This window comes from Pyricularia oryzae, chromosome 3 (assembly GCF_000002495.2).
Source record: "Pyricularia oryzae 70-15 chromosome 3, whole genome shotgun sequence".
NCBI classification, from domain to species: Eukaryota; Fungi; Ascomycota; class Sordariomycetes; order Magnaporthales; family Pyriculariaceae; genus Pyricularia; species Pyricularia oryzae.
In genome coordinates, this window is record NC_017849.1 from 5,641,813 (window position 1) to 5,657,635 (window position 15,823).

Sequence of the window (15,823 nt, forward strand, 5' to 3'; positions counted from 1 at the left end):
CTCAAAATGTGGATTGTCTAAAAAGTCCGATAGAGTACCGTGGAAGCTACTGAACCACTCCATGCATCAGAAACTATCATCAAATGTATTGCAGAAACTCCTAGACTCCAAAAGCGTCAAATATCTGTCCAGCGAAGCATGAACACGCCTGTCATTTGCTGAGGGAAGCCGGCACAGGCCGGTCGGACTCTAAGGCCGCAGCTTGGTTGAAAAATTCAGACCATGCTTGTGTGAAGCAAATGCTCACAAGAGACTGAGTGCAGGATATACATGACGAAGCCAAAACCCAATGATTTTTAATTCCCAGGTGAGAGGTCGTCACCGTTTGCCCATATGCTCCTTTTGAACCAACGTTATAACTCCGTCATAACCGTGCCGTGCCATAAGAAAATACAAAGACGTCGCTTAACGGACAATACCGTCGAAGCGAGACTTGAACCACTTCATGGTCTCGAGGCGGTTGATCTTGTGGCTGGTACCGACTCTGCTCTTGCAGCGGCGGCGGCGGGAGACACGCTCACCAGGGCGGGTCATGCAGCAGTAGAAGTCCATGCCGTAGATACCAATGCCGGGGTCGTACTTGATACCGAGATCGATGTGCTCGGAGATACCGAAACCGAAGTTGCCGGTCTCGCTGAAGTTGCGCTTCCTCAGCTCGTACTCCTTGACCTTGAGGCCACGCTCAAGAATCTCCTCAGCCTTGGGGCCACGGACGGTGACGTGGACGGCAATCTTTTCGTTACGGCGGATACCGAAGGTACGGACGGTGTAGCGGGCCTTGCCTGTAGTGACGGGTTAGATTCGGTCGTTTCGTTTTGGAGATGATTCGAGGGCGGTACTAACTGTAAACCGGGGTTTGACCGGACAGCTGCTCGAGCACCTTGGCGGCACGGGTGAGCCTGTCACCAGACTCTCCGACAGAGATGTTGAGGACGAGCTTCTGGATCTTGAGCTCCCTCATGGGGTTCTGGGTCTTCTCGGACGACTAGAAGCGCATTGTCAGTATGAATTGATGACCATTCTCGCTCGCGGTGCAACCGTTAACGATTCCAAGTTCCTATCGAACTTCTGAGGGAGATGTGAGGCTTTGCGTACCATGATGGGCTGTTTTGTTAGTAGACCTGGGGATGGGCTTCGTTGGCTGATTGACGGACAGAAGGAAGACAACGGGACTCGCGATCCCTTTTTGAAAAAGTCCCCTTCCAAATTATGGTTTGTGGGCGAAAAAGTTCCCTGGTGGGTGCCCAGCTTGATTATGTCATCAAGAGGGGAAGAACTTTGTGGATACCATTCCAAAAGTGGCTTAGTGGGCTCGTTATTCAGTGGCCCAAGCTTCCCTGCAAGTCTAATGTCTCCAGCAAAACAGCTTGACCGCGTCGGTCTGAATGGAAATTTCGCCGCCTGGTCTCTATGCCAATTGATGCGGACTTTGAAGCGCGAAAGTAGCAGATAAGACCGCGTCGCTCTGAAGTCTGGCTTCAGAAACACATATCAAATTTTTGTACATTGGGAGTGGAGCTAGCGCTCTGAGCCCGTAAAGATGGCTGCCTCAAACAAGCAAGGCAAGATGGTATGTGAGCCCCTCAGATCCAACCCACTAGGCTACCCTATGCCGCCGCAACTTGACCGGACTAACCATTATGGACTCGACAGGCCGGATACGTACGTTGATATCGACCCGACTGCTCGACCTATAGTCTGCAAGCTAACATGCACTCAGATCAACTACCGGATGCGGGTCACCCTCAATGATGGCCGGCAAATGGTGGGACAGATGATGGCGTTTGACAAGGTAAATACACAGGAATGAGGCGTACGAGGTATACAAGAAGGATCGCTGACCACTCTCTCCAGCACATGAACCTCGTCCTGGCCGATACCGAAGAGTTCCGCAAAATCAAGAGGAAGCAGGCCAAGCCCGCTGCCCCTGGCGCATCCGGCGCATCCTCATCAACCGTCGAGTCGGAGGAGAAGCGAACGCTCGGCCTTACGATCGTACGCGGAGCCCAGATTGTCTCGCTTTCTGTGGAATCGCCGCCTCCAGCAGATCCTAGCGCGCGCCTCGGAAAGGCAACAACAGGTGGCATTGCCTCGACCCTGACCGCTGGTCCTGGTGCGGCACGGCCAGCTGCTAGAGGAGCCGCCGCTCCCATCTCTCTTGCCGTACGCTCAACCATCACCACCAATGATATAACTCGGATACTGACTGTGTTGGTTATAGGGCCCTGCTGCTGGCGTTGGAGGTGCTCCTCCCCCAGGCTTCCCCGGTTTCCCAGGCGCCGGCGCTCCTGGTTTCCCTCCCCCAGGTGGTAAGAAGAGTTGTGCCCCAAGCATGCGCGAACGTGAACTAACACTTATACTGCAGCACCCGGCTTTCCGCCTCCCGGAGCTTTCCCGCCCGGATTTCAGCCTCCGCCAGGCTTTGGTGGCCGTGGCCAAGGCCCGCCAGGCTTCAATCCGCCTCCGCGACGATAAGATGCTTGGAAGCGTTTTGGTTTGTTAAGTAGCATGGTTTGAGCATTAAAACTCACGGCGTTTTGGCGGAAATTTTACGAAAACCTACGATACAGCGCTCCAACTTGTGATGGAGCATGACAGTTTGGTGTGTGGACTGAATCATACACGAGAAGCTTTTTACCCGAATAGCTCTCCTCAAACAACATGTTAGACGGTTTATGAAACACCAAATCGTCTGCTTTTCCAAGTTTCTACTTTTAACCAATCACACGTGACGAAATTCAAATGTTGAGCCCGATATGCAATCTCGGAGACGGGCGGGCTTTGTTCGGCATCAATAAAGCCAAGCTGACCTCCGCACCAGACGCTCAGAGGGGTACTAGCTCCAATGCATGAGCTGGACTTGCAAAATAAGCAGATGAGCATTCAGTGTTTGTTTCCGTCGCAACTTTCATTTGTTTAATGTGCCAAACAACTCTATAAACATGGCTGCTTTTGTCAAATCGATCAATGCCAGGATACGGGCGAACAAGGTGTTGGACTATGTGTGCTCCACGCGTAAGTACACCCGAGAGCCACTCTTCAAGCTTAAATTGACACCAACTGGGCGACAAGACTTTTGGGGCCCCGTATCGACCTTTGGCATCCCCATCGCGGCCATAGCAGACATTCAGAGAGCGCCGGCAGACAAGTGAGACTTCCCACCTTAGCTGCAAGGTCTCCCTCGTCTGTGACCCAGCACTAAAACTCCCTGACCGGCACAGGATCTCCCTACCGATGACCTGCGCCCTCGCGGGATACTCTGGCGTATTCATGCGATTCGCCTTTGCCGTCACCCCAAAGAACTACCTGCTCTTTGCGACCCACGTCGTGAACTCGACGGCGCAGCTCACGCAGGGTTACAGGTACTTTCAGTACCACTACGGTGGCGGAAAGGAGAGGCCTGCGGCCCAGGAGGCGGCTGTTAGTGGGTATGTCAGCAAGGAGGAGATCAAAGACGCCGCTGCGATCTTGGTGAAGAGGTAGCCAGCATCTTATGGCGGATGCGTCGACTTGGCATATACAATGACCATACTGTCTGCTCAATGAAACACTGCAACACCGTTTTGAATATCTACCTACTAGCCTACTTGCCTACCTACCTACTTCTGCATTATCTGCCCAGACATCAGGCCGCAGTAGAGTCTTCATCATATGTTTCGGATGTACGTATATATCCAGGTGTTGGGTCCTTGTTCAAACCATGAATGTCGCGTTCCCAAGGTATTTATACTTCCCTCTTTTGACTACTTAGACAAATGGTTTTATACCTTTATATAAGGACGAGTGTTGGAATAGAGGTTAACGCGTTCAATTCATTGCTTCAATTGATGACTCACGTGCAGTACTGCACGTACTCACACACGTGACTCACCCGGTCCTGACTACGGGTATAAGGAGGAGAGACGTTCAGAGGCTCGAACCTAGATAGGTAGTTTCATAGAACATGCACAAATATACCACGTTTACCCGTAACAACGTTTTGTGTTGATCGATCGATCTACGAAAGGCCTATCAACAACGACAAAATATATACCTGTATTTTGGATTGCATGTAATTATGGAGAATGCCATTAATTATGTTTACCTCCCTGTTTCTCGGATACCCTAGCGTTTTTGCTTATATTGTAACTTCCCATCTACATTTTCGTACCACGTACCTTTCCTATTCTCTACCTTCCTTATGACGAAAGAAGGTTTAATTACAGGTAGGCTGGGTGCTATTAAGCGGGCTCCTAAGACATTTACTGGGGCATTCGAATTTACACCCCGGCGCTTTATAATATACTTCCAGCTATGCAGGAAGAAAAAATCCTTCGGTCAGTTGTTAATAACCTGTTGAGGCGTTCAATTAACTACCGAGCCACTAAGAGGGCTATGCATACAATTTTGTTTTGGATTTCTTTGGCTCGAAACGATGTTTGGGAGATAAATAGCTGTATACCGCTACAACCCGCGGCAAATCTGTTGGATATTTTTACGTTAAAAACGCTTTTGAACGTCAATTACTTCCTAACGCTCCCATAAACACCCTCCGACAAGGTTAAGGGAATTTACGGGTTACAATAAAGAGGGTGGGACACGATACCAAATTTGACACTGGTGTTATTACAGATTTCGATATATGCGTTAAATTACCATTTTCGGCAATATAACACGGGAAGACTTAAATGACAGATGATGTCTATGGTTAGGTAAGTATATAAGTAGGTAAGTATAAAATGTGAGCTGGAATGTGGTCTGCTCGGTGGGAGGTCCGTATAGCAAGCAAGTCGGACTTCTACACTACGTGGGATTGCTTATTGCAGACTGCTACAAGATTATTCATAATATCTAGCTAGGAATCTTCCCAGTCACATATCTAGTGACAATTAGGTAGGTGAATATCGCCATGGATTAATTGGGCTGCATTTTCGAAGAAGTTTCGAGAGGATTGGATGGGAGGAAGGAACTTGGCAAATCTCATGTAATATTGAGGTTTTTGGCTTCTCGTTTTGCAGGAAACAATATCCGCTTTGACATGGCTAATCGGTATACTTGTCGTGCGTAAATACCTAAGCAGGAATTGTTTGCCTGTGATGTGATGGCGAACTGAAGTTGGAGTGATTAGCCCTACGAATGAATCTCGTGCACATCACTAGGTACGTCTCAAAGCAACACCTGGCTCGGTTCAATTCACACAAATGTTTTGTTTCAGTGAATAGCAGCACATAAATGCAAAAAAACAAGCATCAAACTCATACGGATATCCGCCAGCTTTCCCAAAAAGAAATGACAGGACGCTCTCAATCAACCCTTCTTTGAAATCTTGCAGACCAAGTCCGATCCGCCAACTGAGTCGCCCTCGTGAACGACCAGGTTCGACACAACACCAGCGTGGGGTGCCGAGATAACCATTTCCTGTGGGGAGGCATTAGTTAGCGTTTGTTCTGTACCACAGTCAAGTTAATCACAACCGAGGACACAGCAATAACTTACCATCTTCATGGCGCTGAGAACAGCAATAGGGTCACCCTTCTTGACCTCGGTACCCTCGTGCACCCTGAGCTCGACAAGGACACCAGACATCGGAGCACCGACCTGGCTCGAGTCCGAGGGGTCGGCCTTTGGCCTCGACACGTTCTCGACCGACGCCTGCTTGTCGTCAACGGTGACCTGCCTGACCTCACCGTTCATCTCGTAAAACACCTCACGCTGGCCGGTGGCGTCGGAAAGCGGACCCACGGCCAGGAGCTTGAGGATGAGGACCTTGCCCTTCTCCAGCTCGACGTGGAACTCCTCGCCGATCTCGGGCTTGCTGAGGAAGTACCGGGTCGGGAGGACCGACAGGTCGCCGTACTTATCGACAAAGCTGCGGTAGTCCTCGTAGACCTTGGGGTACATGATGTGGGAGGCAATGTCGCACTCGGTCAGGCCGGGGCCGTACTTCTTGGCGAGCTCCTTCTTGACCTTGGGGAAGTCGATCGGCTCCAGGTACAGACCGGGGCGCTTCTCCATCTTGCGCCTGCCGCGGAGGGCATCCGTGCGCAGGGGCTCGGGGAATCCGCCGTACGGCTGGCCCATGAGACCCTCAAAGAACTCGAGCACCGAGCCGGGGAAGTCGAGCTCGGCGGCGCGCTTCTTGACGTCCTCGGGGCCGAGCTTGTTCGACACCATGAACTGCGCGAGATCGCCAACCACCTTGGAGGTGGGTGTGACCTTGACAATGTCTCCCAGGAGGTCGTTGGCGTGCTCGTAGGCCTTCTTGGTCTCGAGCCACTGCGAACCAAGACCGAGTTGGGAGGCTTGGAACATCATGTTGGTGAGCTGTCCACCGGGGATCTCGTGCTCGTAAACCTCGGGGTCGGGGCCCGTGAGGTGAGCCTCGAATGGCGAGTAGAGGAGGCGGAGCTGCTGCCAGTAGGTGTCCAATGAGCGGACCTGGCGAGCATCCAGACCCGTGTCCAGGTCGCTACCCTCAAGGGATGCCATGATGGCGTTGATGCTTGGCTGCGAGGTCATACCCGACAGGCTGTCCGTAGCCGCATCAACGGCATCGGCGCCAGCCTCGGCGCAGGCAACCATGGATGCAACACCAGTGGCAGCAGAGTCGTGGGTGTGGACGTGGATGGGGAGGTCGGGGTACTTCTTGCGGATGCTGCCGATGAGCAGCTTGGCCGCGTGCGGCTTGAGCACACCAGCCATGTCCTTGACACCGAGGACGTGGATGTCGAGAGCCACCAGCTTGTCGACCAGGTCCATGTAGTACTCGAGGTTGTACTTCTTCTTGGGGTTCAACATGTCACCGCTGTAGCAGACAGTACCCTCGACGACACCGCCTGCCTTGTGGACGGCCTTGATACCGACCTCGAGCTGCGTGATGTCGTTCAGGGCATCGAACACACGGAAGATGTCCACACCGTTCTTCTTGGCCTGCTCGCAGAAGTGGTCGATGGCGTTGTCGGGCAGTGATGAGTATGCGACACCGTTGGCACCTCTCAGAAGCATTTGGAAGGGGATGTTGGGAACAGCCTGGCGCATTCGTCGCAGACGCAACCAGGGGTCCTCGTTCAAGAAGCTAAAATATTTTTGTTAGTTAATAGAGCCAAGGAAAACATTGAGAACATCAAAGAATCGTCCAGGGCCAGCTTACCGGTATGCCACATCGAATGTTGCACCTCCCCAGCACTCAAGACTGTAAAGGTTGGACAGGGCATGGCTGGTCTCGTTGGCAATGTTGAGAAGGTCGATTGTTCGCACACGAGTAGCCAACAGAGACTGGTGAGCATCTCTCCAGGTGGTGTCCATAAGAAGACAGCCCTTGTTCTTCCTGACAGCCTGAGCAAAAGCCTTGGGGCCCTGCTCCACAAGGATCTGCCTCCAGCCCTTGGTGCAAGGCTTGGAGGTGTCGATCTTGTTGCCGGCGGCGTCGAAGAGCTCTGGGTGGATGATGTCACCCTTGAACTTGGGCTCGCCGACCTGGCCCTTGATGCTGCTTCCGTTGACGGCCATATCGCCAAGGTAGGCGAGCAGCTTCTGGGCACGGTTCTGGCTGCCCATCATGGTGAAGAGCTCGGGGGTGTTGTCGATGAAGGTGGTCCAGCACGCGCCATCGATGAATGTAGGGTGCGTGAGCAGTGACATCAAGAAGGGGATGTTTGTCTTGACACCCCTGATCCTGAACTCTACCAGGGCACGCAGCTGCTTCCGGCGTGCGATCTCGTATGTGCTGCCGTGGCAAGAAACCTTGACCAACATGCTGTCATAGTGCGCTGTGATGTAGACGTATTAGCAAGCTTTGAAGATGGAGTGACTGTGTATGTGTCTGAAGATATGGGAAGGCTACTGAGAAGGGACTGGGGAATGGCGTGGAACAGGAGGTGAGAAAGGGGTTAATAAGGGGGAACGTAAGGAGACCGGTATACGTGATAGAAAACGAGAAAGGAGACTAGAAAAGATGTGCGACCAGATATATGAAGAGAACCAAGAATGGAAAGCTAGGTGGGTAGGAATAGGCCTAGTAGGTGAGCTGTGGAGAGGGAGGGGGTATACTAACGTGTGATGATGGCCTATTTTTTTTATAATCCTTTTGGTCAGCAACAAGAACATTGAACAAGAAGCATCGGATCCAGCTTACACCCGCAAATCCGTTTCCACCGTCGAGCCTGACTCCTGTTGTTAAAGCATTCGTCAGTATAAGTTTACAGCCATCCTGGGGGTGGTGGAGAAATCTTACCGTTTCCGCCTGCGGACCTGTAGACCTCGATCTTGCCGGTGTCAGGGGCAAAAGCGTTTTGTGGGTCTTCTGTGGTAATACGGCACTGGATAGCAAAACCCCTTGTTGAGATGCGGTCCTGGGTCAGACCCAACTGCTGCAGCGTAGCACCAGCGGCAATCTGAATCTGGGCGGCAACAATGTCGATGCCGGTGATCTCCTCGGTGATGGTGTGCTCGACCTGGATTCGGGGGTTGATCTCGATGAAGTAGTAGCGGTTCTGCTGGTCCACAAGGAACTCGGCGGTTCCGGCGTTCCTGTAGTTGACGCTCTGCGCCAACCTGACAGCATCCTTGAGGATGGCGTCACGCGTCTCCGGTGGGAGGTCCTTTGCCGGAGCAATCTCCACAACCTTCTGGTGCCTGCGCTGGACCGAGCAGTCACGCTCGTAGAGGTGGACAATGTTGCCCTGGTTGTCACCCAGCAGCTGAACCTCGATGTGCTTGGGCTTGTCAAGGAACCTCTCGACAAAGACGGTGCCGTTTCCGAAGGCAGACTTGGCCTCGGATGTGGCGCGCTCAAAAGACTCCTTGAGCGACTCTTGGTCGCGGACGACTCGCATACCACGACCACCACCGCCGTAGGCAGCCTTGATGATGATGGGGAAGCCATACTCGTCGGTAAACTTCTTGACCTCCTCGTACTTCTCAACAGCACCCTCTGTGCCGGGAACGACGGGCACGTTGGCAGCAATGGCGAGCTTCCTGGCGGAAACCTTGTCACCAAGGGCCTGGATGACGTCGGGCGAGGGACCGACGAAGATGAGGCCACTGTCCTCGACCTTCTTGGCGAACTCTGCGTTTTCAGAGAGGAATCCGTAACCTAGAGACGCAAACGAGCTTGACGTGTTAGTGGATGCTCCACTTATCATGCTCCCACGGGTCCATCATATAGCTCTACTCACCAGGGTGAATCATCTGCGCGCCGTGTTCCAGGGCGATCTTGATGATTTCGTCGCCAGCCAGATATGCTCCAACTGGAGTGTACTGGCCCCGCTTGCCGATCATGTAAGCCTCGTCGGCCTCTGTGAGTTTCGAGTTTCGTTAGCCACAACTCCTCTCAACCAAAGACAACCAAGAGCAAAAACTCCGCCATCACCGGCGCATCCTCTTTGCTCCGCATTTTAATGAACAGAATAAAAAGTTTTTACTTTGTCTATGCATCCCCAGCCTATCTTCATGCGAGAAGACTGCAATAGTGTGCAATGACAACTCGTGGGCTGTCCTGAAGATGCGGATAGGGATCTCGCCACGGTTCGCGACGAGTATCTTCTTCAGTTGCATGATGGTGGAATTGGCCCTGATCCTGTGCACAGGGTGGTGCGCCTCATTGGGCGCGTCCGAGAGCTCCTCCTCATCGTCGATGGCGTTCTCCGGCGCCTGGTACGGCGGAGCGTCGGTCGACATTGTGAACTGTTTTGTTATTAGATGATTCCCAGAACCGTCTTTTTTGGTGTAAGTGCCGGGAAGAAATGAGAGTGAGGAAAGGAAGGGAAAGAGGAGAGAAGGTAGGTTTAGTTTTGGGCAAGAGATAAGAGCTCCCTCCTTCCGTCACAAGCTTGACAGGGCCGAGCGCGATGCAATGGCGGGGTTACCGACAGCTGAGATAAAGTGGATCGATTGCAGGGGCAAGCTCCCAAAGACTCTCTTGGCATCAAGCTTTCTTATATAATTTATGGGACCACATGTTTCGCGTGAGATCTCGTTGCTTTTTGGTTAAGGTGCAGCCCGGTCAATTAGGGCGAATGCACGAATTGCTGGCTGAGAGTGAGGGGCATCTTGCATTGCCAGAGAGAGCATTCCTCTACTTTTACTTTCTGCTGTACTCCGTAGAAACCTGCTCGATCTTGGACAAGCTCGTGGCTCATAGATCTGGGGGAGCGTTCAGGCAGAGGGATCTTCAGTCACGACATGAGTAGTAAGGGCCGGTACCTTTTTGTCTGTTACAGTGGGACTTCGGCTTTACTTGCTTCGGGGTGGTTGCATGCACTCTTTGGCCCGGAAATAGCTTGTGACAGTGCAGTGACTCCTGGTTACAATGATTTCCGTCTTGGCGGCATCGAATTTTCTTCCCGCTCTTTTGGTCCAAAATAATCTAGCAAAAAATCGTTTTTTTTTCATGCATTCACTTGGCTTGCTAGCTTACGTACCTATCTGATCTTAAATTCCAATTCCGTCCCTCTGCAGAACAGTAACATAATGGGTGGGCGTGGTTGCCGGGCGGGGCAAGACGTCATTCATCAGCCGGCTCAAACTATGGCGTATCCAAGGTGGGGGCAATGGCATTTGTCGTGACTAGATTCTGTTAAACATCAATTATGTTTTTCTTAATACGGAGTATGTACGAAGTAGATATGACATTGATACTGAATGCAGGGCATTCCTGACCCTGCATGCGCTGCAGTCAAAAAGATCTGACCATTTCCGTACAAGCACGTAGCTAAGGTTAGTAGGTACTTTAGGTAGAAATGTAGGTACTTGATGGTAGTAGCGATTGGCGCGATAATAGACTGGTCTTCCTGGGTGGGCAGTTGGTTGTGATAGCGAAATCAAATCACATACCAGAATGGTCTTTTTCCGACACGATAAAGAAAGGACATGTTGGATTGATGCTAATTATTATTATGTGTATTTATTTCCGCGACGTTGGATCAGTCGGACCCTGCCCGCGGCAACCCCTCAAAAGAAGCAATCAGCAAACAGAAACCCCCACCAAAAGTGGGATGGGAATCTTTGCCGACATGTCAAATACGGTAAATTTATCCCATGACGATGCTGGCTTCATTACCCCCTCCAATCAGACGAGACGACCCGTCTACCTAAAGGAGCACGTATGCTTGCATGTTTAGTCTGAAGAAAGAATAATTGCGCATGAACTAGTCAATTTTTATAGATGAAAATACCGTAGGTAACTAATGTACGGAGCAGCTACCGTGACGTGCCTTAAGTTGACTTGTCTTCATGTTCTGTCAACTTGTCAATTCAAGCCACTCCACGTCAGGGGCCCCTCATCTACCCCATGAGCAAACCTCGGCTACCAGTGCACGCAGTAGTGGGCCGGTAAACTCCGTACAGCACATCTGGACGAAGGGAAGCGTAAGGTTGTGGCACGTTCCTAGACCGAGGTATATGCATGGCGCTTTAGTGGCATGACAACTGCTTCTCTTTCTTCGATTATTTTTGCTGGAGTTTTAGTTTCTTGGCTTATATTTGTTAGCTTGTAATTGGTCTCCATGTTTCTAGGTCTAAGACGTATGTGGTCGTTCCTGCATGTCACCTGATATCAATCAATCAACCTTTCTTTTTTTTTTCCCCCTCAAAAGTTTGGCAAAGATACCCCAGCCTCTCTTATTCGTGAGAATCGCATGTCCGAATTAATTACTTAAATTAAGGGATAAACCAAATCCAGATCGCTGGGATTTCGGCATGCACTGCGGAGGTTCGGGGTCTTGCATCCGGACCGGCGCACCACCTCGATCTGGCTGGACTCATACAAACAGTGAGTCACCTGATAGTATCCATTCGCTTGCTCCGTAGCGCAAAATTAATTGCATTGATAATGAATTCACAGCTTTTCGTGGGTGAACGAATACTCCAATCCAAACTGGAGCTGGAAAACCTTCGGCGACTTTCTGCCCGAATTGCCGAGACTGAGAGCTCGCTCGGCACCACTTCCAGCAAGAGAGTCGCCATATGCAAGGTTCTCAACAGAAAGAGAGAGAGAGAAAAAAAAAACCCTAAAGAGGCAATAACAGTCACAATAATATTCACAAAAAAAAAGAAAGAGAGAAAACACGCCACATGCACGCATATACAGGTTCTACGCGGTCTTGCTCGGGCCCTGCCATTCCGCCCAAGAAAGTAGTCACAGTCATGAGCCACCCACTCATCCGCGCGGGCTGCATCTCCCTTCTGGCCTCCAAAATTATCATGTGAAATAAACGTGATCGCGTACCAAACAAAGGCACTCCAGGGTTGTGGGGTAAAAACACGCGAATGGGCCCACTCTTTCAACTTCATTCCTTTAATGACGGTCGACTTGGGAAACGATTAAGCTAGATGGTACACACCTGCCTAAATTTCGCGGCGGATCGCCCAGTATTTTTTGAAGATTGCAGTCTATCGAGGTCAGAGCCTGGGGTTGGGATTGAGACAGGAAACATTCGACCGGTATCCCTCCACTGGCTGAACCCAGGATAGAGTCGATGGCTCACATGTATGGTGTAGACTAATAATTTTGTCCCACTAATAATCTTGTCCCCCATACTGCCAATTATTTCCAAAGGCGGCTGGGCCATGGGGCTGCAGTCCAAGTATGCTGGAAGCCATGGTATCACTGGCTACTCACCAAAAACCTGCGGATACCATTTCTCTTTACAGACCACCGCGCCCAGCAATGCCAGCTAGTATGCAAATATCCATGCATGGTGAATTGTCTCCCAGCGTACGGCTAACACTAGCTTGCTTCCCACTTGATCGGATCACGGACCCCTGGCTTGATCGCCTCCCCTGACTCCCAAGGAGTCTGGAGTACACTCTCAATATCCCGAAGCATTGGGGATTGCAGCGTGTCTGGTATATGTATTAGGAGAGATGGGTGACGATATATACAGGTTCTCATTAACCAGATTGCAGCCTGCACCAATGTTAGATCACCAGGGTTACAGTATTTACGGGTGTATCTACCCTTTTCCTCGTTGTATAAATGTCCACTGGTTTATACGATGTTATATGCGCGTACCTGTGGATAGTTGTCAGAGTGAGCATACACATTCAAATCGGTGTAATTGGATATGGGTGAAGAGATGCGCCTGTGAGGGTTCTGTTTGTTGCCTGTTCGCCGACCAGGTAGGTCCAAAAAGGGCACCACCGCTGCCAGCTGTACATTCTTTTTCCCTTTCAATGTATCAACCGCCTCGACCGCTCGAAACGGGGAAACCAGGCAGCAAATCAGCACCGACTTGTCCTCCGCCCCGCTGAATTTGGGGGAAATTCTGCAAACCTCCGACAACCATCTCGTAACTTTGCAGTTCTCTCATTCACCAACCCATCACATCTGAGTACCCCCCAACAACTATCAAACAACTTCGCAGAACTGTCGCTAATTGCAGGCGCAAGCTACAAGGTAAACAACCGAAACTTTTCCCTTATTACCTTTTAATCTAACTAGCTAACGTCTTCCAATGGTGTCGGATACAGACGATTTCGAGAGGGATACGCCACGAAACTTACGGAAACAAGCTTCTAAGCGGAAGCGCGATGAGACCGAAGGAATGTCGAAGAGCCTCGCGCCCATAAGAATTCTGCTTCGTATAGCTGCGACTCAGCGTCAGACTCCGATTCCGCGTCGGACTACAACCCAGCATTAGACTCTGGCTCAGCTTCAAACTCCGATTCAGAAGATCGTGGGGCTGAAGAACGATTCAAAGCCGTATGCGAGACCTAAACAAGCAACCTGGCTGACTTCCTACCTACCTAGGTACCTGGCCACCTAGCAAGAGGGCGCCATATTCACTACGGGGGTGTTGGGATCATTGTGATCTGCCATGCCGCATCTGGAAGAGTGCGGTGGTTACCCTCCTGATCCTCCATCAGTCGACTGGCTGAGGCTGGTAACGGCCGGCCCAAAGGCGCTCTGGCCAAAACTGGGCACCGACATGTCCAACAGCTTGCGATGACACTCTCTGTTGCCGTTCGTACACGGGACCGGTTAGCTCGCCGCCGCACCATGGGTGCCGGGTAGGCACTTAGCTCCATGTAGTCCAAGCCCTGAGCGAGCCCACGGGCGAGTTGTTGGGTGGCCTTGCCACCACTGCTGCCATTCACAACAGACATGGAGGGGAGCCGATTGTACTTATTGCATACCTACCTCACTACCTACCTACAATACTACCTACCAGAGTGAGCGCCGCCACCCAGGTCCGCCGCCAAGGCTATGGACCAGCTAAGGGTGGTATAATAGCAATCGGTGAATGCCATGGAAAACACATTCGCAAGCCAATTCTTCATGACGGTCACGCAATGGTGACCCTCAAGGTAAAGTTTCTGGCGTGTACAACAAAGATGGGAAATGATTGGTGTAATTAGAAGACGAGGAGGCCATGTTGCAAAACGATCCCGACCTCGACAGTAGTGAGGAGGATAACGAGGACTCGGCCCCATGTGCATTTCAGGGATTGGATCTCCAGGTCAAGGGACAGGTTTGTATATATATACAGTTTATTGGGCATCTTTGAGTAGGGGCTTACATGGAGTTATTAGGCCCAATCATTCCAAATTGAGAGGCTGTGCCTTCGAAGCCCAAAATACAAGCGATAGTACACTCAAATATACCGTTATACAGCAATACAATTACCTGTCTAGCTTTTGCATCTAGGGTTGGCCTCAATGGCCGGCTCCTATATCATCCAGGAAATGAAGACAGTCGGTCACCTGGCTGACAAACTTTTCTGCTGGCTTGAGGCGGTTGCTTGTTTGGGCAACTATTTAAACAGCCCTCGTCCCTCGTCACCGGCTGAGTAGCTTCAACCTCGAACGGTCAGAACGGGGGAATACCAGCCGGCACCCACGCGCCTTTTTTCAGATATTCTCGCCAAATATCTCAAAGCTGAGAGAAGAATTCTCCAACCAAGTCAAAAAAACGCAAAAACCTTCAAAACCAAGACGGGAAAACAGTTTTCCAAGTAAGTTGTGGTCACAATCAGCTTAGTTTCCCTTCAGCATCAGACCAACTAATCTTATCAAGTCGTGCCATGCCATTCGGTTGGGACACAATGGATTCACAGCCCAACGCAATGAAGAGAAAGCGAGATCAAAGCCCGAGCGACGAGATCGAGGGATCCAACGCCCCCAAGAAGCTTTCCACGTCGGACATGCGCCAGCCCCTTGGGCCTGATTCGGGTGGCACGATGAATCCCGTCGGAGGACAGGCGGCATCATCTCCCGGAACTATTCCCGCATCTCCTCGCCAACAGCTTTCAAAAAATGGAAAGAAGAAGCTAGAGACAATCCTGGAGACTTTCGAAAGCCTTGTTCGCCAGAACTCCGAGCAGCCATCCACCGCGATTTTGCAGTCCTTTGAGGCAGTTATCGTGCCACTTTTGCAAAAGATTAAGGATTCAGAGAAGGAGACTAAGATTTGGAAGTGGAAATTCAATGACAATGAAGAGACAATCGATGCTATGCTAGCCGTTGGCTTAGAAAGGCGGTAAAGTTTTGCCTGATTTGGACATTGCCGAACCTCACTGAGCAACTTTTCCAAGAGATCTTGCTTTGTTTTCCGGATCTGCGATGAACTCCTTGCCACTTCGCGGTATCTGGTCTAAAACGTTTGCATTGGAATTTTGCACTGCTTTTCGGAAAGGTTTCAACCAACGAGAGAATAATACACAATCGCAACATACTCTTCCTCGTTGCGTTCAATGCCCCGAGTTTAATTTCTTCTTGCTACTTGACGCCTAAGATTTACCTCATCAATATAAGGTAGTTGAAGAACAAGTGATCAATATTGCCTCGACACAAATAAGAACTGCATCGAATATGAAGGAACGCAGCCACGGAAGAAGCAGGAAGT

At 50.9% G+C, this 15,823-nt stretch overlaps 6 protein-coding genes across 6 annotated transcripts; 3 read left to right on the top strand and 3 right to left on the bottom strand.

Annotated features, from left to right (window-relative positions):
* Nucleotides 1-44: 44 nt before the first annotated feature.
* On the bottom strand, nt 45-1,209 carry MGG_07753 (60S ribosomal protein L11). Its single transcript, XM_003712918.1, has 3 exons — nt 1,096-1,209; nt 844-985; nt 45-782 (listed from the first exon to the last, which is right to left on the bottom strand). The coding sequence occupies exons 1-3, from the start codon at nt 1,096-1,098 to the stop codon at nt 406-408; spliced, it is 522 nt and encodes a 173-aa protein (XP_003712966.1). The 5' UTR covers nt 1,099-1,209; the 3' UTR covers nt 45-405.
* Nucleotides 1,210-1,343: 134 nt separating this feature from the next.
* MGG_16920 (uncharacterized protein) lies at nt 1,344-2,865 on the top strand. Its single transcript, XM_003712919.1, has 6 exons — nt 1,344-1,570; nt 1,654-1,662; nt 1,721-1,792; nt 1,855-2,163; nt 2,222-2,309; nt 2,366-2,865. The coding sequence occupies exons 1-6, from the start codon at nt 1,541-1,543 to the stop codon at nt 2,473-2,475; spliced, it is 618 nt and encodes a 205-aa protein (XP_003712967.1). The 5' UTR covers nt 1,344-1,540; the 3' UTR covers nt 2,476-2,865.
* On the top strand, nt 2,798-3,720 carry MGG_16921 (uncharacterized protein). The gene is made up of 3 exons (XM_003712920.1): nt 2,798-3,015; nt 3,073-3,148; nt 3,222-3,720. Exons 1-3 carry the CDS (start codon nt 2,943-2,945, stop codon nt 3,481-3,483), a joined length of 411 nt encoding a protein of 136 aa, XP_003712968.1. The 5' UTR covers nt 2,798-2,942; the 3' UTR covers nt 3,484-3,720.
* Nucleotides 3,721-4,949: 1,229 nt separating this feature from the next.
* MGG_07756 (pyruvate carboxylase) lies at nt 4,950-9,828 on the bottom strand. The gene is made up of 8 exons (XM_003712921.1): nt 9,402-9,828; nt 9,156-9,275; nt 8,213-9,073; nt 8,114-8,148; nt 8,033-8,045; nt 7,130-7,748; nt 5,476-7,054; nt 4,950-5,397 (listed from the first exon to the last, which is right to left on the bottom strand). Exons 1-8 carry the CDS (start codon nt 9,655-9,657, stop codon nt 5,287-5,289), a joined length of 3,594 nt encoding a protein of 1,197 aa, XP_003712969.1. The 5' UTR covers nt 9,658-9,828; the 3' UTR covers nt 4,950-5,286.
* A 4,013-nt stretch (nt 9,829-13,841) lies between these two features.
* Nucleotides 13,842-14,085, bottom strand: MGG_07758 (uncharacterized protein; the record flags this gene model as incomplete). The annotated part of the gene is made up of 2 exons (XM_003712922.1): nt 13,842-13,934; nt 13,978-14,085. 2 exons carry the CDS (start codon nt 14,083-14,085, stop codon nt 13,842-13,844), a joined length of 201 nt encoding a protein of 66 aa, XP_003712970.1.
* A 938-nt stretch (nt 14,086-15,023) lies between these two features.
* MGG_07759 (uncharacterized protein) lies at nt 15,024-15,461 on the top strand (the record flags this gene model as incomplete). Its single annotated transcript, XM_003712923.1, has 1 exon — nt 15,024-15,461. The coding sequence occupies one exon, from the start codon at nt 15,024-15,026 to the stop codon at nt 15,459-15,461; it is 438 nt and encodes a 145-aa protein (XP_003712971.1).
* Nucleotides 15,462-15,823: the final 362 nt, after the last annotated feature.